General features: G+C 47.4%; 1 protein-coding gene across 1 annotated transcript in view; it reads left to right on the plus strand.

The window, feature by feature from the left end:
• ALPK3 (alpha kinase 3) overlaps positions 1-24,739 on the plus strand; it is a 51,398-nt gene extending 26,659 nt beyond the window's left edge. The window contains exons 6-14 of the mRNA XM_068991499.1: positions 12,884-14,966; positions 15,558-15,705; positions 16,084-16,211; positions 16,346-16,381; positions 19,412-19,692; positions 20,237-20,325; positions 20,977-21,200; positions 23,709-23,757; positions 24,352-24,739. Of these exons, the coding sequence (XP_068847600.1) occupies positions 12,884-14,966; positions 15,558-15,705; positions 16,084-16,211; positions 16,346-16,381; positions 19,412-19,692; positions 20,237-20,325; positions 20,977-21,200; positions 23,709-23,757; positions 24,352-24,688 (3,375 nt within the window). The 3' untranslated portion in view covers positions 24,689-24,739. The remainder of the gene's footprint in view (positions 1-12,883; positions 14,967-15,557; positions 15,706-16,083; positions 16,212-16,345; positions 16,382-19,411; positions 19,693-20,236; positions 20,326-20,976; positions 21,201-23,708; positions 23,758-24,351) is intronic.
• Positions 24,740-26,858: the final 2,119 nt, after the last annotated feature.

Raw genomic sequence — 26,858 nt, forward strand, 5'->3', positions numbered from 1 at the left:
AGGGAACCGGAAGCAAATTACCCTCACAGGGATTGAGGCTTAACTCTGAGTTACCTGGGTGACCAGGAAATATCTCGGTCCCTGAAGTTAGGTTAAGGTGATTCAAGATACCTTGCCCCCCAGTGCCTGGGTGTGCATGCAGCACCTGGGAGAAACAAACAGAAATCACCTGGAGGATGATAGCATCATCTTAAGCCTCAAACTATTTCTGAAAAATGTTTCAAATGTAATATTCGGCACCTAAATAATACACAGGCACACAAAGAGAAAAACAAACACACAAACATGAAAATGGGGACTTCCCTGGCCAGTCCAATGGTTAGGACTTGGCGGTTCCACTGCCATGGCCCCAGGGGACTAACTAATCCCTGGTCAGGAAACTAAGATCCTGCAAGTTCAGTGGCATAGCCGAAACAAAACTCAGATGCAGAGCTTACTGGATCACCAGAGCCGAGGGGCAGATAGATGTTCTGATGGGAACAGCCTTAAGGTGACACAGAAGGAAGCTGGACAGGGCTGGCCAGAGGCCCTGAAGTTGCCTCCTATGACACTTGAAGGTGTGAGGGGGCAGGAATTCAGCCTGGCTCAGCATTCTCTGGGGTATGAGCCTCTCATAGTAGGATGCTTATTTACTGGGAAGTTAAAGGCCTGCTACCTAGTTTATGTTACCAATTGCCTGTGGTGCCACTGAAATGATAGAAATCTGAAACGACCTGGATATGAATCATATAGTTTTGCTTTTTTCCTGATAGTGTGCCAACAAGATACAGTTATCATTTTCCTGAAGAAAATGACTTGATTTTCCCCTGATTCTTGTTAGGGAGGGCTGGGATGGAAACTTCCACATTCCGTTTGCCTGGGAGCAGCCAGACCTGGGTTCCCTCCTAGCTCAGGATCCAACACGGACAGGTCTGGAGAAAAGACTCTTCTCATAGAATCACTGAGAGCCAGGCCTGGGGAGGACCCAGCAGTCACCAGGTCCAGTGGCCTTTCATGGAACTCTGTTTTTGAATGAACTGCTCTGAAGGGGCCTGGAGTCACCTGCCTGGACTCTTGATGTATAAAAGCACTTTGTTTTTTGGTTTAAGTAAGGTTAAGCAATGTGCCCTGGACCACATGACAAGGGATAGCAGTACTGAGTCCAGAACTCAGGCTGCCTGACTCTCAGTTGGGGAGTTCCTGTTCTGCTTCATAATGTCACTGCCTGTCACCTGCCTCCCAGCGGAGGAAAAAGAGCAGCATGAAGAGGCCAGAACCTCTGTGAAAACACAGAATGACAGCAAGGAAGGTACAAGGAGATCCTCCTGCGTCACGTTCGGAGAGGAGGTGGTTCCCTCACACTGTCCCCAGCACACCAGGTGCCACATTCTGAAAACTTCCTGGAGCATTTGCCTATCTAACAGGACTGCGAAGGATAAAACCCACCATTCAGTTTATCCATCTGACCTTATAATTCTCCTCTTCCTGGAAGACTTCCTTTTTAAGCCACTCTTTCCTGGCTTGATATTACTCATCTTTAGGTCTCTGTTTTCATCTCATTTCCTGATTCCCCAATTTAAATGATATTTCCCTGTTATAATTCCTAATTAACCCTTTATTTTCCTTCCTATGTAATTAGCAATTACATAAAAACTTTTCAAATTATTTCTTCAATATCCATCTCTCCCATCAACAGTAAGTACCATGAGGCCAGGACTGTGTCCATCATTGCAAGGTCAAGCACAGAGGTTGGCAAACTACAGCTTGTGGGCCAAATCTGGTTTGCCGCCTGTTTTTGTATGAACCAAGAGCTGAGAATACTTTTTACACTTTTAAATAGTTGGGGAAAATATCAAAAGAAGTATATTTTGTGATGTGAAAATTATATGAACTTCAGATTTCAACGTTCATATATAAAGCTTTATTGGAACACACACACACACACACAAAGAGCAAACAAACAAACAAACAAACAACATAAAAAAGAACCAGCAAAAACAGCCACATACCAACTTTTGGAATGATCAGACATGAACTAAAAAACTAAAGACTGTACATCCTATATTCTAAAAGATAAAAAGTTAAGACTAAAAATTTCAGCAGAGAACTAGAAATTATAAAAAGTAGCAAAGACTTTAAAACGATGCAAACTAGAATTCCAGAACTAGAAAATACAATAACTAATGTTAAGTTAGCTATTGTGGTTATGGTAGTTCCAGTTCTGGACGAGACGGAGTGAACACCATCCACCCTGTATCCCCTACTGAATGCAACTAAAAGCTTGGGCAAAACACCTGGTGCAGCTATTTGATGACTTTGATAAACAAATAGTAGCAGACAGACTGAGGAGTAAGACCAGGATTCAATAAGACCAGGATTCAATAAGACCAGGAATAAGATCAGTACTATTGATTTGGCAATGTTGTTGTTTAGTCGCCAAGCCCTGTCCAACTTTTTGCGACTCCATGGACTGCAGCACACCACACTTCTCTGTCCTTCACTAGCTCTTGGAGTTTGCTCAAATTCATGTCCATTGAGTCAGTGATACTATCTAATCATCTCATCCTCTGCCACCCTCTTCTCCTTTTGTCTTCACTCTTTCCCAGCATCAGGGTTTTTTTTCCCAATGAGTCAGCTCTTTAGATCAGATGGCCAAAGTGTTGGAGCTTCAGCTTCAGCATCAATCCTTCCAATGAATATTCAGTGTTGACTTCCTTTAGGATTGACTGGTTTGATCCCCTTTCTGTCCAAGGGACTCTCAAGAGTCTTCTTCAACACCACAGTTGAAAGCATCAGTTCTTTGGTGCTCAGCCTTCTTTATGGTCCAGCTCTCGCACCCATATGTGACTGCTGGAAAAACCATAGCTTTGACTGTGTAGACATTTGTTGGCAAAGTGACTTCTCTGCTTTTTAATACTCTTTCTGGGTTTATCATAGCTTTTCTCCTAGGAGCAAGCATTTTTTAATTTCATGGCTATAGTCATTATCCACAGTAATTTTGGAGCCCAAGAAGATAAAATCTGACAAATCTCCTACTATTCCCTGGCCTGGCCTATGCAGTCAGAAACTCAGAAGTAAGCACCAGTATAGAGAGAGATTCAGGAAAAGCCCTTCAAGACAGGTCTGAGAAATAGAAGAGGGAAGAGAATGGAAGAGAATCTTTCTCTCTGTTTGGAGGAGCTGTGGTCCCAAGAAGGTGGGATCAATTTCTGTTTTTTTTTTTTTCTCTTCTGGATTTCTTCTTTGGTCCAGGACAAGGCCTCATGTGTGAAAGTATATGACAGAGAAGGCTAAGTGAAGCCTAACTATCTGGACAGAGGATTGGAAAAGGTAATCCTAAGGACTCAGGAAGTAAAGGGTAGATCATGGAGAGGAAGTTTGGGGAAAGTGACTTTATAAGCTGTTTATAAATTCCTGGGCTTATTTCCAAGCTATTCATGCATGGATCTGGTTCTGAACATTATATCAAGAAGAACTAAGAGGGACTTTCCTCAAAGTTCAGTGGTTAAGACTTTGCACTTCCAATGGAGGGAACGTGGGTTCAATCCCTGTTCAGGGAACTAAGATCACACTTGCCTCTGGGAGCAACCAAAAAAACCCACCAAGAGACCATCATCCAAGTCCCAGACTGGCCACTGGGTGGCACACACACAGATCTGAATAACACTGCAAAGACTTTGAAAATGGAACTGACATTGAAACTACAATCTCAGAAGGTTGAATGGAACTTGGAGCCTGACCACAACCAAGTAGATTGTCTGCTGAGACAAAAGTATTAACATCCTCTATAGGATCTATTCAAGAAACCAGAATCTCATAATATTCAAAATGCCCAGGATATAATGAATATTACTTGGCATATGAGAAAGTAAGGAAAATCTCAACTTGCATGGGAAAAGGTAGTTAAAGAATGACAATGTCAAGATGGCAGATATGTTGGAATTATCTGACTTTAAAGCAATAACAAAAAGTAAGGGTGTGCACTCTGGAAATAAGTTGAAAAATAGAAAGTCTTGGCAAAGAAATACAAGATGTGAAGAACTAAATATTAATTTTAGAACTGAAAAAATAAAATAATTGAAATAAAATGACTTGCTGGTTAGGCACAACAGAAAAATGAAGATGATAGATAGTCCTGTACTTTGAAATAGTCAGTGTACTTTGAAAATAGTCAAAATTATTCAATTTGAGTAAGAGAGAGAAAAAGACATGAATAGAACCTCAGGCATCTATGGTACAATAGCAAAATGTCTAAAATTCGTGTCCTTGGATACCCCGAAAGAGAGAAGAGAGTGTGGTGCAGAAAAAATATATGAAGAAATAATGGCTGAAAACTTCCCAAATTTGGCAAAGAAATAAAAACAAAACCCCACAAACTTACAGATCAAGAAGTTCAGCAAACCTCAAATAAGAAACACCCACATAATTCCATGCCAAGGAACAGCATAGTCAAATTGCTGAGAACTAAGGACAAAAAAACAAGAAAATCTTGAATGTAGGAAAAAAAAATGATGTACTGTTTATAGGGGAACAGTAACTCAAGTGACTGCAATTTCTCATCAGAAACAGTAGAGGTTAAAAAGGAAGTGAAATAATATTTTTTAACTGCTGAAATAAAAGACTTTTCAATCGATAATTCTATATTCAGCAAACATATCTGTAAGCATTGAAGGTGAAGTAAAGACATTCCAAGATAAAAGGAAACTAAGGGGCTACATCACTAGCAGACCTGTTTTTAAAGAATCGCTAAAGTAAAATTTTCAGACTAAAGGAACATGATACTGGAAGGAAACTTTTAAATATCTGGGTAAATGTAATTATTTTTCTCCTCTTGAATTCTCTAAAATATGTTTGAAGGCAAAAAAGTAACATTGATAGTTTTTAATGTATGCGAATGTAATATTAATATATAAAGAGGGAGAGGGTAAAGGGACCTATGTGGTGGTAAGATTGCTTCATTTCACTTGCCATGGTAAAATGTTAACTTTGAGGAGACTGTGGGAAGTTAAGTGTATGTATTGTAAGCCCTAGAGCAATAATTAAAATACTATACAAAGAAATATAGTAAATATCACAACATGTAAATTTAAGTGGAATACTAAGAATTGTCAAATAATCTACAAGAAACCTGGACAGGGGAAACAGGAAGAAATAACTGAAGTAACAAATAATAAAATAATTGATGTTTAAGTCCAAACATCTAAATAATTATATTAAACTTAAGTGATCTAAATACATGAAGTAAAAGACATAAATTTTGAGACTGGATCAAAAACACATTCCCAACTCTAAAAATTGACTTCAAGTCCAATGGTAAAAATAACAGGGCTTCCCTGGTGGCTCAGTGGTAAAGAATCTGTCATGCCAGTGCAGGGGATGGGTTCAATCCCCAGTCCAGGAAGATCCCACGTGCTGTGGAGCAACTAAGTCTGTGCACCACAACTATTGTGCCTCTGCTCTAGAGCCCGGAAGCCACAACTACTGAGCCCACGTGCTGCAATGACTAGAGCCTGTGCTCCGCAACGAGAGAAGCCACCACGATGGGAAGCCTGCACACTGCAACTAGAGAGTAGCCCTAGGGCAGCAACATAGACCCAGCATAGCCAAAAATAAATTAATAAAAATTTTAAAAGTAGAGTAATAGAAAATATATATAATGCAAACACTAGTCAATGGAAATTTGGACTGGCTATGGCTCAGATGGTAAAGAATCTGCCTAAAATGTGGGAGACCCAGCTTGGATCCCTAGGTTGGGAAGATCCTCTGGAAAAGGGCGTGGCTACCCAAGGAGATCAGCCCTGGGATTTCTTTGGAGGGAATGATGCTGAAGCTGAAACTCCAGTACTTCGGCCACCTCATGCGAAGAGTCGACTCATTGGAAAAGACTCTCATGCTGGGAGGGATTGGGGGCAGGAGGAGAAGGGGACGACAGAGGATGAGATGGCTGGATGGCATCACAGACTGGATGGACATGAGTCTGAGTGAACTCCGGGAGATGTGATGGACAGGGAGGCCTGGCGTGCTGTGGTTCATGGGGTCGCAAAGAGTCGGACACGACTGAGCGACTGAACTGAACTGACCCACTTCAGTATTCTTGCCTGGAGAATTCCATGAACAGAGGAGCCTGGTGGAGTACAGTCCATGGAATGGCAAAGAGACACAACTGAGCAGCTAGCTAACACTTTGACTTTCACATATTAAAATCAGACAAAGCATGTGTGTGCCTGTTTGCCTGGAATTCTCCAGGCAAGAATACTAGAGTGGGTTGCCATGCCCTCCTCTAGGGGATCTTCCCAACCCGGGATTGAACCTGCATCTTTTGCCTCTCCTGCATTGGCAGGCAGCTGCTGCTTTACCACTGTACCACTGGGAAGCCCCCAGACAAAGCCAACTTCAGAGCAAAGAAAATTACCAGGAAAAAGTAATGAATTGCATAATGATAAAAGAGTCAATTCAAGAAGATGAAAATGAGTTTGCCCCTAACAACAGAGCTTCAAAATACATGAAGTAAAGCTTGCAGAACTAAAGGGAGAAACAGACAAATCGACAGTTATAGTTGGAGACTGTATTTTAAAACTCCCGTTAATAATCTACTGAGCTAGCAAACAGTAAGAATAGAAAAGAACCAGGGGATTTCCCTGGTGGTACAGTGGTTAAGAATCTACCTGCCAGTGCAGGGGACACAGGTTCAATCCCTGGTCCAGGAAGATTTCACATGCCACGGAGCAACTAAGCCCGTCTACCACAACTACTGAAGCCCATGTGCCTAGAGTCTGTACTTCACAAGAGAAGACACCACAGTGAGAAGCCCATGCACCTCAATGAAAAGTAGCCCCACTCTCCTAAACTAGAGAAAACCCAGGAGCAACAATGAAGACCCAGCACAACATAAATATTTTTTTTTTTAAAGAGTAGAATAGCCTTATCAACCAACTGGATCTAATAGCCATATAGAATAAATACTCTGTGTAACAACAGCAGAATACTTACTAGTTTCAGGTACATATAAGACCTTCACTATAATAGATCATATGATGGGTCATAAATGTTAACAAATGTAAAATGATTGAAATCATACAAAGCATGTTCTCTGACAAAAATGAAAAGTAGAAATCAGTGATGGAAAGATAATAGGAAAGTCTCCAAACACTTTAAAATTAAACATCACACTTTTATGGGTCAAATAGGAAGGACTTTAAATCAATTGGGAAATATTTTGAACTGAATAAAAGTGAAAATACAACATCTCAAAATTTTGCTGCTGCTAATTAGTGTACTGATGAACATTTATAGCATTAAATATTTATTTTAGAAACACCAAAGTTCTGAGGTCAGAACTCTGAGCTCTTATATTGAGTAACTAGAAAAGAAAGAACAAAATTAACCCGCAGCAATCAAAAGAAAGGAAATAGTAATGAAAAGAGCAAAAAACAGTGAAATTGAAAACTAAAACTATGGAAAAATAAACCAGAATCTTATTTGAGAAGATCGATAATATTGATAAACCTCTAACAAGTCTCACAAGGGAAAAAAAAAGAGACAAGTTACCTGTATTCAGAATGAAAGAGGAGCTTGATTGTGGTAATCATTTCACAGTATATAGGTTAAGTCTTCCCCCTAAAATCTTTAGGGCCGCATGGTTTCACTGGGAAATTATATCAAAGATTTAAAGATGACGAATCCTTGCTATGAGCCCTGGGTCTGGGTTTCATCAAGAAATAGATTCCAGGTCCTTGACACTGCCCAGCTCCATCCCTGTTAAGCCCTTGGCTTTGAATCCTGCTTCCCAAAACCAGTGCTCCAGCACCATGCCCTCTCAGAGGGTGACAAGCCTTAGTATTTGTCATTCAGTGGTTCATTTCTGTGGACCTCCTATGTGCCTTGGCCTATGAACATTGCAAAGGTAAATCAAACTGGTTCCTTAATCTCTGAGAATTTACAGGGAAGACAGAAAGACAAGATAGCAAATTAAAACTACTAATGTTCTTCATAATGAAAAAGCTCCCATAGAACCAGCTAGTTTCACCCCAGCTCACACAAGTTTTATTTTTAAGAAGTACATGACATTCCTCCTCAGATCTCTACCCAGTTCCAGATGCAGACACACACACACACACCATAGTGTTTAGAGACATAAACCTTTATAGTTATTGTGCACCTAGTCTAACCCTGGACCTGAGCTGGGCCCTCTTCAGAAGGGAAGAGTTCAAAGATTAGCAGATGAAACATGTGCATGAAACAAATAACTGCCACAGAGAATGAGGGTATAATGATAGAATTAGGTACATTTGCCATGGATACATAAGACAGGAAGCCACTTAAATTTTTAGGGATGGAGAAGAGAGCTCAAGGGCTTCCTTGGTAGCTCAGCTGGTAAAGAATCCGCCTACAATGCAGGAGACCCTGGTTTGATTCCTGGGTCAGGAGGGTCCCTGGAGAAGGGATAGGCAACCCTCTCCAGTATTCTTGGGCTTCCCCGGTAGCTCAGATGGTAAAGAATCTGCCTGCACTGCCAGAGACCTGGGTTCAATCCCCGGGTTGGAAGACCCCCTGGAGGAGGGCATGGCAACCCACTCCAGTGTTCTTGCCTGGGGAATCCCCATGGACAGAGGAGCCTGGCGGGCCACAGTCCATGGGGTCACAAGGAGTCAGAGAAAACCGAGCGACTAAGCACAGCACAAGGGAACTCAGAAGTCTTCAGAGAAGAGAAGAAACTTGAGGGAAGTCTTCAGGGAAAAGGAGTCCTAAAGGTGAGCAACGAGAAGACTGAGAATGTCCAGCAGAGAAGAAACAAAGTGATTATAAAATAGCACAGTAGTCAGTATGGTGTCAGTGCTGTAGGATGGAGGAACCCAAGAGATGAGCTAGGAGAGACAGATCTGGCTCTTCTGCTGAAAGGCCTCACTGATCACACAAGGGCCTATTTACTTATTCATTTTCATTCTTCATTAGCTTTTGTGGAATATGTGTCATAGGCACATGGTATAAAATTCGTTAAGTATGAGAAGTATTTAGAGAATATTAAACCTTCACCCTTTCTCTACTGCCCCCACCCCATTCCTCTTCCTGAAGTCAGTTGCTGTAACTGGTATGTTGGGCATCCTTCTAGATCTGTTTTCTGTGCACTTACAAGTATATGTGTCTGTATTTCCCACACACGGGTGGTGTATGATATTTTCTGTCCCAATACCTTGCTTTTTTATTTGGGTATTTATTTTACTTATTTGGGATGTGGATGTACCAGAATTCATTGAGTTAACCCCATATGGAAGTAAGTTAGATCATTTCTTGCTGTTTTTGTAGTTGTTCAGTTGCTAAGTCATGTCTGACTCTTTTCGACCCCATGGACTGCAGCACGTCAGGCTTCCCTGTCCTTCACCATCTCCTGGAGCTTGCTGAAGCTCGTGTCCATGGAATGAGTGATGCCATCCAACTGTCTCATCCTCTCTTGTCTCTTTCTCCTCTTCCCTCAATCTTTCCCAGCATCATATCTAGTCTTTTGCTATTGTAAACTATACTGCAATAAATATCCCTGTATGTATGTCCATTTGAACATGGAAGTATTTCTATAAACTCCTAGGAATGGGATTTTGGGGTCAAAGAGTGTGAGTATTTTCAGTTTAAGTAGGTAAAGCCAGATTGCTATCCGTGGAGGCTGTGCTGATGCCTGTTTCCTCACACCCTGGCGGGCAGAGAGTATTCTTCAACTTCTTGCTGTATTAGGTTGGGGCTTTTAGGCTTTAACCTGTAAGTGATGATAAGTCACTGAGAGGCTTTTAAGCAGGGGAATGTCACAATCAGATTTATATTTTGGAAAGATCAGTTGGGCTGCAAATTTGCAGAGGCAAAGACTAGAGTCAGAGACACCAATTAGGAGGCTTAGGCAAGACAGAATTGTTGGCAACTTAGATTAGGCTCTTGGCTGTGGAGACAGAAGGGAATGGATATTGAGATAGTGAAGCTGTAGGTTCTATAGGACTGATCAGTTCAGGGGTGAGGGGGCGTGAAGATAGCTTTAATCAGCAGTTCCAGTCATGGGACTTCCCTGGTGGTCCAGTGGTTAAGACACTGCTTCCACTGCAACGGGTGCAGTTTCAGTCCCTAGTCCAGAAACTAAGATCTCCCATGCCTCAAGGCAAGGCCAAAAAAATAAAAAGGTTCTGTTCACATGAGCCATGTGTGCAAAGTCAGCATTTTCTTTGTAAATTTAAAGCTCTTGTGTCCATATTAATATTTGCTAATCCTAGAATATGAGAAGTAAAAAGATACTAGCATTCTTCAGTTGGACTTAATATTTGATGGCTCCTAATATTCTCCAAACTTTTTTTGTGTGTGTATTCATACTGTTCATTCAGCATCCCATGTGGAAGTGAAAGTGTTAGTCAATCACTTGAAAGTGTCCAACTCTTTGCGACTTCATGGATTGTAGCCTGCCAGGCTCCCCTGTCCATGGGATTTCCCAGGCAAGAATACTGGAGTGGGTTGCCATTCCCTTCTCTAGGGGATCTTTCCAACCCAAGAATCAAACCCAGGTCTTCTGCATTGCAGACAGATTCTTTATTGTCTGAGCCACCAGGGACAGCATTCCATATTCAATAAAGTAGCTTTAAATTCTAGACTTGATTATAGTTTATGCATAAAGTCTTTCATTATGTATTCCCTTTGCTCTTTCTTAAAATTGGAATATAACTGCTTTACAATGTTGTGTTAATTTCTGCTGCACAGCGTTGAGAGTCAGCTATAGTTATACATGTGTCTCCTCCCTCTTGAGCCTCCCTCCCAGCCTCCCCCCATCCCACCCCTCTAGGTCGTCACAGAGCACCAGACGGAGCTAGGTAGAGGCTCCGTCTAGCTATGGTTTTGTGTGTGGTTCTTCTGATACTTAGAAATATTTGTATGTAATAATGTATAATTTAAATTCTATATTAATATGTCTATAATTTTATGTTTAATGAATGTCTTTTACTTTCTTATGAGTGGTGTTTCCACTTCCTCCCTATCTTTTTTCCCTTTCATTTTCTCTCTCCTATTAGCCCAAAGTTGTATTTCTAAGTGGCTATCTTTCTTTATATATATAAATATTCTATATTTCTACTACCTGGGTTTTCAGCTTTGAATCATTCCTCTGATTCCTAGCTTGTATAAGTGATACAGTTAAGGCCCTCACACCACTCATCTTCTTGCTCCTTCCCCTTCTATGCTAGTTGTATCATTTCTGCATTGTCAGGGCATAAGCATTGACATTCTGATCTGCCACTCTAAACTTTTTTGTTTTAGTCTTGATTAACCAGAGGGTTAACTGCATATTCACTGTTCACCATCAGTTGCTTTCCTGTGGTTTCCCAATCACTTTTTGGTTGACCAAAGTTTGTTCTCCAGTAATTTCCTCCAGGGCCCTGGGAACACTCATCCTTAAGCCCTTGCATATTCAAAAACAATTTTCTTAGCAATTTTCAGGAGGTTTCTTCAGGAGTGTGTTTTTTGTTGATGTGTTTTTGAGATCTGCGTCCGGTAGGCTGTTCTACTTTTCTTTCCCTGACTCCATTGGACATCTCCCTTATATGTCTTCTGCTGGATTTCCACCCAGTCTTCCACAGTCCTACAGTCTTCCAGCCTCCCAGAGTTTCATCTGTCTGCTTTTGGCAGTCCTTACCTCCCCATGCTTTTTTGAGACTATAGGTTTTATCAGCCTCCAGTTCCACTAACAATGGAATTTGCTTTATTTTTTCTTGTTTACTTAGTTGGTTTTGAGCATATCCAAGAGGGAAGAGGCAAATTACTGTTTAGGCCACTGTGTTTAGATAGGAGGTCCTTTAATTATATTTAAATGTGTGACATTATAGAATAAAAGCGAAGAACTTGCGATTTGAGGTTAGACACTCCTGGCTTCTAAACTCTCCTGTTTACTGTCTGATAATGGACAAACCACATTTCTTCTTTGACCATCAGTGTTCTTATCTCTAAAGTAGAGGTAATTCTTAAAACTATTTCATATTGTTGTGAGGAGTGAGGTAATGCCTATATAGTAAATGAGGGCCTAGCATACTGTTTTGCAAATAGGGGGTGTTCAGAAGGGTGACATTGTAACATTTCATGGATCTCCTGGCATACATGTCATTCACAACGACTTTAACCTTCTATGACTGCTGCTGCTGCTGCTGCAGCTAAGTCACTTCAGTCGTGTCTGACTCTGTGTGACCCCACAAATGGCAGTCCACCAGGCTCCCCCATCCCTGGGATTCTCCAGGCAAGAACACTGGAGTGAGTTGCCATTTCCTTCTCCAGTGCATGAAAGTGAAAGTGAAAGGGAAGTCGCTCAGTCCTTTCCGACTCTTTGCGACTCCATGGACTGCAGCCTACCAGGCTCCTCCGTCCATGGGATTTTCCAGGCAAGAGTACTGGAGTGGGGTGCCATCGCCTTCTCCGACTAGCATTATGTAATTACTGCTCACTCAGCATTAATGGTGATGTTGCCCCCGATGCTGTCAAGGAGACCCTTCAGTACTCTCCCACCTCACCCATCATTCTATCCAGAGCAGTAGTGCCACAGGAGAGGGAAAGGTTGATTGCTCAGAAGCCCTGAGAGAAGACACCCCTTCAAATGGTGGGGGTGAGGGGAGGGGTAGTACATGAACAGAGTCCATCAGGAAAGGCAAGATTTCTTCAGGGAGAGGTGGGAAGGCCCAGAGCTAGACCTGGATTCTGGATATTACTTTATCTGGACTCTGGGTTCAGGGGTTTGGTGGATGGGCATGGGACTTTGTCACCCCTAACAGGCCTGAGAAACCAGGTGACTGGATTCCCATCACGGCAGTTTAAGGCCCGAGGAGACTGGGACATCAGATTGGAAAGAGAGCTTAAGGCACCTGTAGTTAAGTTCTTGCTTTTGTCTATGTGTTCCCAGGTCCAGGAGTCCCAGGCAACCGTAGCTCCTGCATCGGCCAGCAGCAGCTCTGATCCAGTCTCTGCTGGTCACCGCACCTCTAGAAGTCAGGGCATCATTGAGCCCATGGATGCAGAAACCCAGGAGGACAGGAGAATGTCTGTTGACCAGAAAACAGGAGGTGAAAAGAATACAGAGGTGCATAGGAAGATGCAAGTGGACGGGAGGACGCAGGGAAACCAAACAGAAGCCTCCCAATGGACTCAGACAGATAGGATGGCACAAGTGGATGTTGTGATGCAAGGAAGTGAGAAGTCAGAGTCGGACAGGAGTTCCCAGGAGGACGTGATGGCACAAGGAAGGGTGGGGACACAGGCAGCAGAGAGGACCCAGGAAGACGGCTGGGTGCAGCAAGACAAGGGGACACAGTTAGAGGGGAGCACGCCCTCAGCCACGAAAGGTCACTCACAGAAGGCGTCCACGAGCAGTCTCAGCCCACACTCCAGAGCCCCCAAATGCCCACCTTCAGAGGATCCTAGGTCTCCTCAGGTTATTGAAGGCTTTGGACAGAGCCAGGAAGAGTTCTCTGTCCCAGACAAACCAGGTTGTATGCTCACATCTGACAAGACACCAGGACCAGCCTCTGGGAACCAGGAGGAAGCTGTGCTGGGTCCCCTAGCGGGGGGCCTTGCTCCCAGGGCACAACCGCCTCCTGAGGTCCATTCGGAGCAGGTGGGAGGAGAGCGCTCTGGAGGCCTGGACTGGTTTGCTCCAGGGAGGGACAAACCAAGGGAGGGCCTGTTCCAGGGTCCGAGGGAGGAAGAGCTGGGAAGAGTGCCACCTGCAGCTCTGGGTGGCCGTCCTCCAGGGGCCTTAGGCCCCGAGGGGCGCTCCCTGCCCTCTCCCCCTGATGCTGGCCTGACTCGTCATTCCCAGGAGGGGCTGCCCAGCACCCCAATTTCTCAGCCCAGGAGTGCAGCTGCCTTCCCGCCCTCTGAGGACAAGACCTTGCTGAGCTCTGCTCCCTCACTGCACCTGGGGCCAGGGACACCCAGCCAGAGTCACCCTCCAGAAACCGTGGTGGCAAACAGCGAGGGGGCCTGCGCCAAGGTGCCAGATGCGGACGGGAGGACTTCAGGTCCCCGGACATGTGACCCTGGCCTCATAGACTCCCTGAAGAACTACTTGCTTCTGCTGCTAAAGCTGTCCAGCTCAGAAACAAGTGGAGGGGGCCCAGAGTCTCAGGGGGAAGCTGCCGCTGGGGGTCCGGCGCCCCTGTCCACCCTGGCCCCCACCATAGAAGTGGCCGGCCTGAGTCCGCGAACGTCACGGCGCATCCTGGAGCGCGTGGAGAACAACCACTTGGTGCAGAGCGCGCAGACCCTCCTGCTGAGCCCCAGCACCTCCCGCCGCCTCACCGGCCTCCTGGACCGCGAGGTGGAGGCTGGCCGGCAGGCCCTGGCTGCTGCCCGGCGCCCAGGCCCCAGCCCCTTCTCGGTCCCTGCCATCGTGGTCGGTGAGGCGGAGGGCCCTGGGCTCGCCTCAGGAGGATCCAGTGAGGGTGAGGGAGAGTTTCCCCTTGAGGGGCCTGGCCTCCTGGAGGCCTCCCGGGAAAGCAGCGTGGGCGGGCTGCTTAGGGAGGAGGGTGGTGGGCAGGTAGCCCCCGGGCAGGGCCTGCTGTCAACTGAAAGCAGAGCCCAGCAGCCCTCCCCAGAGGAGGAGGCCCCAGGGGAGGCGCTCCCCGCGGCGACGCCCGAGGAGCTGGCTCTGGGGGCCCGGAGGAAGAGATTTCTCCCAAAGGTAAAAGCTGCGGGAGATGGAGAGGGTGCCAAGCCCGAAGAAAGGGAGAGCCCCTCAGTCTCCCCCAGGGGGCCCAGGAAGGCCCTTGGACCTGGGTCCCCAGGGACTCCTGGGCGGGAGAGACGCTCCCCGACTCAAGGCAGAAAGGCAGGCATGCTGGAGGTGCCGCGGGCAGAGGAGGAGTCGGCAGCAGGAGACCCAGCCCCCAGCCCGAAAGCTGGCAGTCTAGATGCTGAGCTGGCCCTGGAAGAAGGCAATCAGGATGCTCTGGCCAAGTCCAGGAAGGCCAAAGACCTGCTGAAAGGTGAGTACTGGGTATGGCCTCCCAGGAGAGGACACTGCTGGGTCACCTACCTGCTGGAGACCTAGTGCACTTCTGTAAAGGTACTCTCATGTAATAATCCCACAGGCTGTAGAATCAGAAAGGCTTAGTTTTTGTCCTGGCTCTGTGGCTTGGAGCTGATAATAGGACCAGCTTCATAACATTATGAGGTTAAATGGCATAGAATAAATCAAGGGCTTGGCCTGGGGCCCAGCTTCAATAGCATCCTAGCTCTAGCATCATCATCATTGTCGTCACTACCATCATCCCCTCTTTGCAGACTCGTCCCATGAATACAGAGTGGTGCAGACAGGACTCAAATGCAGGGTCCTAGGGTTAGGAGCCCAGGCTACAGGCTGAACGTCCTCTCTTGACTGCTGTTTTTGGCCTCAGCTGTGAGGCTCTGCCTGGCCTGGAGTGGGGCTGCACGGCTGGATTCTTTCTAGCAAAACTGTGATCTGAAGTCAGGGGAAAGGCCTCAGAGACACAGATGTGGCGGGAGTGGGTGAAGTGATAGGTGAGTGTGGCGGTGGGGAGAGGACTTACTCCTTTCCACTGTGCCCTTGATCCCAGCCCCACAGGTGATTCGGAAGATTCGGGTGGAGCAGTTTCCTGACGCCTCGGGCAGCCTGAAGCTCTGGTGCCAGTTCTTCAACATTCTCAGTGACTCGGTCCTGACGTGGGCCAAGGATCAGCGCCCAGTGGGAGAGGTGGGCAGGAGGTAAGCCAGCTGGATGCCACCCCCACCTGGCCTCCTAAGACATGGCAGCAGTGATCACGTGGGCGCATCGTCCCAACTTTGGATCCACCCTCTCAGTTAATCCTCATAGTAACCCTGTAAGAGACACTCTGGTACTCCCACCATAAAGAGGAGAACATTGAGGCTCAGAGATATTAAGTCATTTGCCCAGAGTCCCACAGCCAGTTAGAGTCAGGATCGCAAACCTGGCCTGCGTGATGCAAGCCTGGCTCTGCCCAGAGCTCCTGGAGCCTGTGCTCACAGCAGCCTGTGACAGTGGGGTCTGAGGACCCTCAGGACACAGTCTGGCCTGGGCTGTGCCGTGGTGATGGCCTCAGGGGGAGGGTCTCCTCTCTGCAGTGCTGGGGATGAGGGGCCCGCGGCCCTGGCCATCGTGCAGGCGTCCCCCGTGGACTGTGGCGTGTATCGATGCACCATCCACAATGAGCACGGCTCAGCCTCCACCGACTTCTGCCTCAGCCCCGAGGGTGAGTGTGACCCTGCCCCCTCCGCCTGGTCTCTACTCCCAGGAGGACAGGGATAGTCATCTTTGCAGAGGTAGAGCTCTCTGTGGGCATGCCCACCTGAGGACAGCAACTTCCTCTGCTTTTTCTCCACACAGTGCTGTCAGGATTCATCTCCAGAGAAGAAGGTCAAGGTATGGTGCCCCTCAGGGGGAGGAATGGATGGGCCTGTGTCCCTAGGCCTGCCTCTGCAGGGGTTCTTTAAAGACTTGGTGGTGGTGGTTTAGTCACTCAGTCATGTCCGACCCTTGGGACCCCATGGACTGTAGCCTCCCAGGCTCCCCTGTTCATGGGATTCTCAAGGCAGGAATACTGGAGTGGGTTGCCATTTCTTTCTCCAGGGAATCTTCCCAACCCAGGAATCGAACCCGGGTCTTTTGCACTGCAGGCAGATTCTTTACCAACTGAGCTACAAGAGAAACTTGGAATCTGTTCCAAATGCCACATTCATCTCCACATACAGCTACCCTTTCCTCCTAGTTTAGCATGTGGCTTGTGGAGGAGGGGGAGGGGGACAGCTGTTTCAGAAGTTGAGGGGGGAGGACGGGCTAGAGGGCCATCCCACAAGGAGTTCACTCAGCCTGTGCCCTCTCCCGTCATCAGAGCCCTTGATCGAGAGCAGGACTGGCTACCAGCATGCTTCTCCCTGCTGGCTTCCTCCCTGGAGTTTCTCATAGGAGTCTGTGAATTGCTGCATGAGACCCACATGAGGAGCCTGCTAAAAATGCAGTTACCTGAGCCCTGCTGCAGACACTCTTAATCACAGTCTCTGGGGAAGGACCTAACATGATTGCGTGTCAGTAGACACCCTGGTGATTGTCATACACCCTGAAGTTTGACAAACAGTTTGAAGGCACAAATATTAGAGGAAGAGTTTGTGTTGCTTCTGCAAAAGACACATTAAGGATTTAGGACTGCGAAGGCAGCTGGTGATGGAAAGATTTCTAGAGCTTCATGAATTTCTTCATTCTTTCACTCCTTTACTCATTCATTCAATTAGTACCTTTTGTTCAGTTATCAAATCAAAGTTGATATCAAATATAACCTTATGCCTAAAAACAAATAATACTTTATTCTCAGAAAATCAGATTTTCCTATCTTGTAAGTGTTGGTTTATTTGAATTAGGAACCACTCAGTGCTTTTGGCTAACATATCTTCTTTTTTTTTTTTCTATTTAATATTTATTTATTTATTTGGCTGCACCAGGTCTTAGTTGTGGCTTGTGGGATCTAGTTCCCTGACCAGGGACCAAACCTGGGCCCCCTGCACTGGGAGCATGGAGTCTTAGCCACTGGACTGCCAGGAAAGTCCCTGACGTATCTCTTAAATCTGTCAAGTGTATAATAGTTCTTCATCCCTCACTTGTTTTCCCTCCTTACCATTTACTTCTTGAAGTCACTTGATGTGTAGAATTTCTTCCATTTTGGATTTTGTTGATTGTATCACCATTTAATATGTTGCTTCATCATGGGCTTCCTCTAAACTGGTGATTAGCTTGAGGTGCTCTAATTCAGGTGCAAATTTGGGGGAACATTTCACAGGTGAGCTGTGTGTTTTCCTTCTGCCTCCAATCTTCAGGCACATGATATCTGTTTGTTTTAGTAATACTAAGAATGATCACTGTGAATAAACTCAGTGATCTATCCCCTTTAAAGTAAAAAAAAAAAACAGGAATTCTCTGGCAATCCAGTAGTTAGGACTTGACTCTTTCACTGCCAGGCCTGGGTTCAATCACTGTTAGGGGAACTAAGATTCCCACTTACTGCAAGGCACAGTTTAAAAAAAAAATTAATTAAAACTGTATCTGATATAACCCCTGTCGTTTTCGAGGAGTTTTAGCAGTCACTGATTATTACGTCAATCCTTTATTTCCTTAAGGTTTATAACATGGAGTATTTTAATTCTTTCATTTCTTCTTTATTCACTAGCTAAAATTTTTCAGTAAAGAGGAAATGTTTATTTGGTAATCCTGATACATATAGGTCCAACAAAAAAATGAATGGAAATTACTTTCTTTTCCCACTTGCTAAGCTTTCAGAATAATGAATTAGTGCTGTAACATCTTCCACAGGTCACCAATAAGGGTTTTTTGTTTATTTCCAGGAGGAAGGTTTTTTTTGTTTTTTATAATTTTGAAAGTATGGATTTTAACACATTTGAATGTTCAATACTTTGCACTTATTCTTTTGGTTGGTAAATTTGTCTCTCTCTCTTTTTTTTTGGCCAATGAAAGCCCTTCAGGTTGGCTCTTGTGTTCTTGTGACAAGCAACCAGTTGTTTTTTATACTTCACTTACTTTCTGATCCATAGATGTTTCTGGTCAATCCAAGACACTTCCTGCCATTTGTTCAGGGAGTTCTGGTTCCTTTTAGTGGAACATAGACTTCCGTCATAGCTCAGTTGGTAAAGAATCTGCCTGCAATACAGGAGACCCCGGTTTGATTCCTAGGTTGGGAAGATTCCCTTGAGAAGGAAAAGGCTACCCACTTCAGTACTCTGGCCTGGAGAATTCCATGGACTGTATAGTCCAAGGGACTGCAGAGTCTGACACAGCTGAGCGACTTTCACTTTCACTTTAGTGGAAAATGGTATTTAGTGATCACAATTTGAGCGCTAGGAGTACTCACTGCTATTGGATTGGTCTCAAACTTTTTTTTCAGTCAAACATGTTGTTTGAGATGGAATCACTTAGTCACTTGATCAAAACACCAAATTCTAAAACAAACTAATCCTGATAGTCTGGATTGATTGCTGCTTCCTCAGAAAACCCCTGCCTTCCACAGACACAGGCTGAGCCCTCACTTTCTCACACACAAGCACTGTTTAATGACCGAGGGTTGCATAACTACAGGGTCTGCCCTCAGGAGCTCACAGTCCAGTACGGACCCCACAGTGCACCCCCAAAGAGCAGTAATGGACAGAGTGAGTGTACCAGTTCCAGGCTTTTCCTGCCCTGTGGACTCTGCATCAATCAGGGGGAGCTTCTATAATGTGTATTTATGTATTTGTTTGACCTCTCCCTGCAGCATGTGGGATCTTAGTTCCCTGACCAGGGATTGAACCCACCCCCCCTCCATTGGAAGTGTAATCTTAACCCCTGGACAACCAGGTATGTCCTGAGGGGGAGTTTCTAGTTTTTTCACATTTTTCCTGTTGCTTCCAGTGGGAGAAGAGATTGAGATGACCCCCATGGTGTTTGCTAAGGGTCTGGCTGACTCTGGCTGCTGGGGAGACAAGCTCTTTGGGCGCCTGGTGAGCGAGGAACTTCGAGGGGGTGGACACGGTTGCAGCCTGAGGAAGGCCTCCCAGGCCAAGGTCATCTACGGGCTGGAGCCCATCTTCGAGTCAGGCCGCACGTGCATCATCAAGGTGTCCAGCCTGCTTGTGTTTGGGCCCAGCAGCGAGACTTCTCTCCTGGGCAGAAACTATGATGTCACCATCCAGGTACTGTCCCATGCCCCTGCCCCTGCTTCCACCCTCTCATCCCCCCCCTTCCCAGCCTGGTCCTGTTGGGAAGCCCCATATGGAGGCGGATGCCAACTCAGTCTCTGCTTTACCTTGATGAGAGCCTGAGATGTAGTCCAGGCTACATCTTTGGGACCATAGTCTTCAAACTATATTTTTCAGCAGAAACCTTTTTCACTTCCCTCAACTGTATCTTGCACAGAGAAGCCTTATTTGTGAGGGGACAGGGGGTGGGGCAGGTGCCCCACTTTCTGCAGCATGGCCTCTGGGGTACAGCCACCTATTACTAGGGCTCCAGCAAACACAGTTTGGAAACCACTTTGAAAACATGTCCAAAGCCTCTTGTTTTACAATGAGAAAAATGAGGTGCAGATGAGGGAGGCGGGTAGGAGTGAACCCCACCCTCCCCAGGGCTGGGATCCTCCCTGCAGCCTCTAGCAGACAGCCTCCCACTTAGAGCAAGGCGTGACCGAGAGCAGGGGCACTTCCTTGCTGACCAGAGTTGGTTCTCTTCAATCTACAGGGGTGCAAGATCCAGAACATGAGCCGGGAGTACTGCAAAATCTTTGCAGCTGAAGCCCGCGCTGCTCCTGGCTTTGGAGAGGTGCCTGAGTAAGTGCACAGGGAGGGGGCCATGCAGTCTGACTTGAGCTTCTGCACAGAGCCCTGATTCACAGCCTCCTGGGGACCCCCTGAGTAATGGTCATGTGCAAATGGGCCCCCAGCTAGCCCATGCTCAGCTCAATGGTTCCACAGAATCTAGAAACAAAGACCTCAAGATTCACGGCCCACTTTAGAAAAGCTTCTGCTCTGGTCTCCAGTCTCCTCTCACCCACCCGAATTCCCTACCCCTTCTCCCAGTTTTTGCTGATTGTGGGGTTTAGGCGTGGCAGGTTCTGGGCCTCTCTGAAGGTGACAGGGAGGCTAAACCATCCAGGGTCTAGTGGGCGTGGACACAGTCTGGCTGAATCCTCTCAGAGGTATTCCTTTCTGTTTGTCACTTAGGGGTCTCAGCCCCTCACTCAGGCACAGAGGCCTCCTGGGGCCAGAGCAGGGTTCAGCTCTCATCCCAGTGACCTCAGAGGATGGACAGGACCCTGAAGCCAGTGGGGAACTCCTGTCCTTGCTGCCCTTCAGGCTCAGAGCTGAGTTCCCTTTTTGGAGGAGTGTTCCTTTTGTCTCTGAGAGTGTGGAACTGAGGTGAAGGAAGGCGCTCTCGGGGCACAGTCAGTCCCGCTCACTGCGGGGTGGCACTGTGTTTAGGATCATCCCACTGTATCTGATCTACCGGCCTGCCAACAACATCCCCTATGCCACCCTGGAGGAGGACCTGGGCCAGCCCCTAGAGTCCTACTGCTCCCGGGACTGGGGCTGTGCTGCAGCTCCTGCAGCGCCTAGCAGCTCTGAGGCCGTGTGGAAATGCCAGACCTTCCAGCACTGGCTCTATCTGTGGACGAACGGCAGCTTCCTTGTCACAGACTTGGCAGGTATGAAGGTGTGAGGTGGGTGTGTGCATGTGCAGGAGAGCATGCGGAGGGCAGGGCACTGGTGTGCAGCGCACTTCCGCATGTGTTCTCCTCTGCTTTCACAGTAACCTTTTAAAGTGCACCGGACAGAAACCACTTTGTGTGCAACCCTAGTACATACCAGACCCTCATGGCGCCTAGTCTGTTACTGCAATTGTGTTTTAAGGAGTATACTCCAGGCTCTACTTAAAAAATATATTATTTCAAAGACTATTTCATGGGATCTAATTCAAGCTGCATGACCACGTTTTCAGAATCACCCTCCTTTCCTGCAGCTCTGCTCTGAACTTTCTTGCTCTCCAACTTCCTAAACTCTCTTCTACCCTTGCACACAGAGCTTTATTGTCTCCTCCTTCTCTGTTCCCCCCCTCAGTCTTTGGTAAGTGTGAAAGTGAAAGTCGCTTAGTCACGTCTTACTCTTTGCAACCCTATGGACTATATAGCCCATGGAATTCTCTAGGCCAGAATACTGGTATGGGTAGTCTTTCCCTTCTCCAGGGGATCTTCCCAACCCAGGGATCAAACCCAGGTCTCCCGCATTCAGGCGGGATTCTTTACCAAATGAGCAGTCTTTAGTAGTTTATTATTAATATTATGTAAGCAAACTTAGTCTCTCATACTTCTCTTTAGTCTATTTCTATTTTTCCCATTATTCAGATTCTTCCCCAAAAAAGGGAGGCCAGCAAGTGTGAATTCTCCTTCTTTCTTTGACTTCTCCTCTCCAGGCTTACGCTATTTAACCAGACCTGGCAGGAGAAAGGAAAAGATACAGTTCTGTCTACACACATTGGAGGATGCTGGGAATGTCACACATTATTGCATTTTATCCCTGATGTAAATAAGTGAGAAAACCAGGGCCAGAGATAGAAAACTGACTCTAAGTGTGCTTAGCATTGGGGGCAAGCTGTACAATAAATATTTATATATAACTCTAGATGTTGAAGGGCGAGCTAGTAACACATTAAACTGTTATTCACTCCATTTGTTAACTCATAAATTTTTCCTTCCGTTCTTCTTTCCTTCCTTTTTTCCATCTAACATTACTAAGTATTGAGAAGATAAAAATGTGAATTAGGAATAGCCATTGTCCTCAAGTATTTATGATAAATATACCAATTTCTACAATGGGATAATAATATCGTAGAAGGACTTGGAAATCAAAGAAAGTCAAGCCTTAAAAAAAAGAAAAGAAAAAAAAAATTCAAGCCCAGGCCTCTTATTTTCTAGCTGGGTCTCTGTTTTACAGAGAAGAAAAGAAGCTCAGACAGATTACGTCTTTCATCCCTCTGAGCTTCCATTTCCTTTCCCTCTCTAGGAATAATAGTATCCTCCCTGCCTCTCTCTCAGACTTACTATGAAGATTCCATGAGACTGTATTTGGGAATCCCCTCTGCAAACCAGAGTTCTGTGCAAGTGAGGGATGATGAGTATTACCATGCAAAATGGAATGTGAAAAATGCTGAAAGAGAAAAGACAAAGAAATGAATATTTATTGCATAACTGCTGTGCTTCAGACACTAAGTTAGGGTCTGACACCTACCATGATCTCTTAATTCCCCTGCAAGATGAGCAGCATGATCACTGGGTTTACTGTCGAGGATTAGAGATAGGAAGTGACTGGCCAAGCACACACGGCTCCAAAGCGACAGAGCCCAAATGGAAGGCCAGATCTACCTGGTTTCAAGCCCACATCTGTGCTGCTCTGTCATCTACTGGACTCAGGCCTGTTAGTGAGCTTGGTTCCTGGAGGAAGGCAGCTGGACAGAGTGCAAACAGGGAAGGGCGGTCACAGGCCTGACTCGCGATGTTAAGGTGCTGGGGTAGCCTGGCCAGGGTGGGATGTGTTTCCTCCATCACTGTTTGCCCAACTCTGTCCTTCAAGGCTCTCTTAACCTTGGAGCCCGTCTGGCTGCTTGGAGTGCTTGCTTGCTGCCTTGATGAGTATGTGGAAGCTGGTCTTACCCATGCTACACTTCTGCCAGTCCAGCCCTGGTATACCTTTCCATTTCTACGTTTCTCTCTCTGTCCAGATGGGCTAATCTGTTAAGGAGGAGGAGAAAGTTTTAGCTCAAAGCCAGAGACTTCCCCAGTTTAGGATGACCTAATCTCACCCAGTAGAGACAGAATAGCTTAGCTGGAAGACTTGTGGGTCTAGGAATGATACTTTAATTCACAGTGGTCATTGTACACAGACCATGCCCAGTTAGTAAATGAATGAATGACTGACTCTGCTGAAGTTACTTAATTTCCTCACCGTGAAAATGGAACTATTATTACTACTCATAATACAAATATACCCATACTGCCCCTGAGACAGGCCTGGTGATGCCCAGCGAGAGGGAACCCAAAGATGTACCTAGAGCTTGGCTTATTCCCATCTAAAATGATACGCATCTTGGAGACCTGGGGGCCCTAGAACTGCCCCAGGCTACTACCAGCTCCCTGTACTCTCTGTCTTTCTCTTTTCAGGGGTTAACTGGAAAATGACCGATGTGCAGATTGCTACCAAAATGCGAGGGTGAGTGCTTCTTTGCGACAGAATGCCCTCTGAGAGGCTGCTTGGGGTGTAAAATGTCAAAGTTCTTCTGGTTCTTCATCCCTAAGGTGCTGGACCTTGTGACCCAATAGCCCCAGTTGTGCCCAAGGCCATGTCCCAATGTCTCAGGGACCTCTGCTTCTTACCTGCTGCGGCCCTGACCCCAGATCTTGACCAGCAGCTCTTGCCACCCACAAAGGACCACCTGGCGTTCTGGGGTTGCAGTGAACCCGCTCCTCCTTTCTCACAGAGAAACCTTATGGAGGTTCATCGGGGGGCAGATAAACAGGGCCTGTGAGTGGAGTGGGGACCTGGAGTCTGCACTAATTTATGTTGATAAAGCAGAGCCTCCTCACACCAAGCGATATCTCACGTGATGAGTTCCATGGGCCAGGGCCAAATGAGGCCTCAGATTAGTGAGGTTTTGGGTGCTGCCAGTTGAGGTGGACTCCCCAGCACCCTGAGGTAAGGTAAGAGGTACCTTGGGCATGACACCATGCCATGGCCACCCCACGGTCTGCCCTGAGGACTGTCTCTCTGGTTGGGACCCCACTCAGCTCTTGTGTCCTGCCACAGGTACCAAGGCCTCAAGGAGAGCTGTTTCCCCGCCCTGCTGGACCAGTTCGCCTCCTCCCACCAGTGCAACACCTTCTGTGAGATGCTGGGGCTAAAACCCCTCAAGGGCCCAGAGGCCACCCACCCCCAAGCCAAGGCCAAAGGCTCCAAGAGTCCATCTGCCGGCAGGAAGGGCCCCCAGCTGAGTCCTCAGCCCCAGAAGAAAGGCCCCCCGAGTCCCCAGGGCACCCGGAAGAGTGCCTCGGGCTCCAAAGCCACCCCTCAGGCCTCAGAGGTGGTCGCCACCCAGCAGCCTCCCATCCAAGAGGGGGGCTCCAAGGCCCAGGGCAAGCGGTAGCCCCCACAGGAGGCTGGGGGCCTCCATCCAGCAGCAGACCAACAAGGAAGCAGCTCAAACTGCCAGAGATGTTCCCAGTACAGAACCAACTGGAGCAGGTGTGCCCCAGGAGGCTCCACCCAGGGCCTTTCCAAGCAGCTGCTCCTCACTCAGCTCCTCATCAGACACTGGGCGTGTGGCACCCAGTCCCGTGGCCTCTCCTGGTGCCATTGTCAACAGGGCTCCCAGGCCCCACCTCCAAGTGCCTGGCAGCCTGGCCGTCCTTGAAGTTTACACTGGCCACTGCTGGGGCTGCCCTGAGTCCTCTGCGTGATTTGCAGCCAGTGTCCTGCCCAGCCCCTGCTGCTAACGTCATGCTCTGGGGCATGTGGGACAGCATCTCCCTTCTCCCTTCACTTGGCTTTGATCTCTCCCTGCCCTCGGGGCTCCAGACTTCCTCTGCTCTGTCTGGCCTGGTGACTCTCAGGGTCTTTTCCTTCAGCCATTTTGCCTCAATTTATCCCAGCTTATCTTGCCACTAACCTGTCCCTGACCCCGAATGGGGCTCAGGGCCCTTCCAGGGCCTGTCCCCTCCTTGTGCAGTAGTCTTTGGTGATGCGTGTTCATGCTCTGCCTTTCCCTGTTGCTCAGGCACTCACTCCCCTGCCTCCCCTGCCCCCTTGCTCCCCATCCCCCATCCCTGGCTTTGATCCCGATTGCAGCCTGTGCCTGCCTTTCACTGACTGTCCCCCTACCCTAGGGCTTCCTAGCTGACCCCCACCCTACCCACCACACCTCGGGAAGGAGCACACCCTCTGGCCTCTCAGCCGCCACCCCCAGTACACCTGTCCCCTCCTCCCAGGCCCTGTGCCGTGAGGTGAGGGTTGCATCAGCAGCTGTGGCTAGAGGGAAGGCGTCAACTTTGTGACACCTTGTGCTCCTTACTGAAAGGAGAGGGGGTCACAGTGAATTCCACACTGCCCTCTTGACCAGGGACAGAGGGCTGGACTCTTCTCCAGAGGGAGTACACGTGGGAGTTCTGGGAAGAATGCAGCTCATCCCCGCGTGGGGTAACAAGCGTCTCTGTCTGGGGATTAGGACCCTACCTCCAACCTTCAGCTCTCAATCCTGGGCCTCCAGCTCTGGGCCTCAGTACAGGCTCCTGAGGAGTTGTTGTCCTCAGTCCAGCACCCTGGGTCTTTCCTGAGAGCCCTTCTTGAGGCCTGGGATGGGGGAGTCTAGAGCTAGCCCAGTCCCCTTGGAATGCAATAAAGGCAGCCACTGTGCATCCAGCTCACCTCCTCTAGTGTGGTTGTAGGTGTACGGGGTCAGGGTCCCCCCCTCCCCAGGCAGGGTTTTCTGAGGACATCCTCCAGTCCTGGACCCACTGGAAAGATAGATCCATGGTTTGGCTCCTGGATTGACAGTCTCAGCCTTCCATGGCCACAGCCAGACAGTCTGTGCTTCTTGTACCACTGGGTAGATGACTTGGGTCCCTGAGCATGAGGGTGCTTAGGCCTGTGGAACTGCTCCTTCATTTGGAAGAGGAACGCAAAGAAAGGAACCCAGGAAAGGAGTAGAGCTGGGGAGACGCCCAGTGTCTCCGACTGCCTGCACTGCAGCAAAACCAGCCGAAGGGATGACCAGTGCTGTCGTCCTCTCAGTTACTCACGGACTGTCTCCAGCTTTCCCAGCTGCAGAGGTTTCTCAGCCCCAGCCCCACCCAACTGCCCAGGCCTTTCTTTGCCCCATATTTCTCCCCTCCACTAGACATTTCTGACTTCTCTACCTCCTCTTGTGCTCAGGTGACTCTCCACACTTTTTCCTCTTGCCCCAATGTGCCCCCCACTCTCCCAGCCTGCATATCCAGACTGCCTTGGTGAACTGAGAGCTGAATGTTGTTGATTTGTTTGTTCACCCACCCGTTCATTCAGACATACTGAGCAGACTTCCTTTATGCCAGACTCTGAGCTGACCACCGGTGGGAGGCAGAGGTGGTCTCAAAAGAGACACTGGCCATTATGTTTCTCAGGTTTTGAGTAACAGAAATGGACTTGGACCAGTCTTAAGGAGGAGCAGGGACTCATGGGAAGGGTGTGGGGCAGTTCACAGGACCTAGAAAGGCAGGAGCCATCGTGGCTCTGGGGCTTGCCTCCCAGGAGCTGCTGCCATCGGCTCCAGTGGGTCTCCT

This window comes from Capricornis sumatraensis, chromosome 19 (assembly GCF_032405125.1).
Source record: "Capricornis sumatraensis isolate serow.1 chromosome 19, serow.2, whole genome shotgun sequence".
Taxonomy (NCBI): domain Eukaryota; kingdom Metazoa; phylum Chordata; class Mammalia; order Artiodactyla; family Bovidae; genus Capricornis; species Capricornis sumatraensis.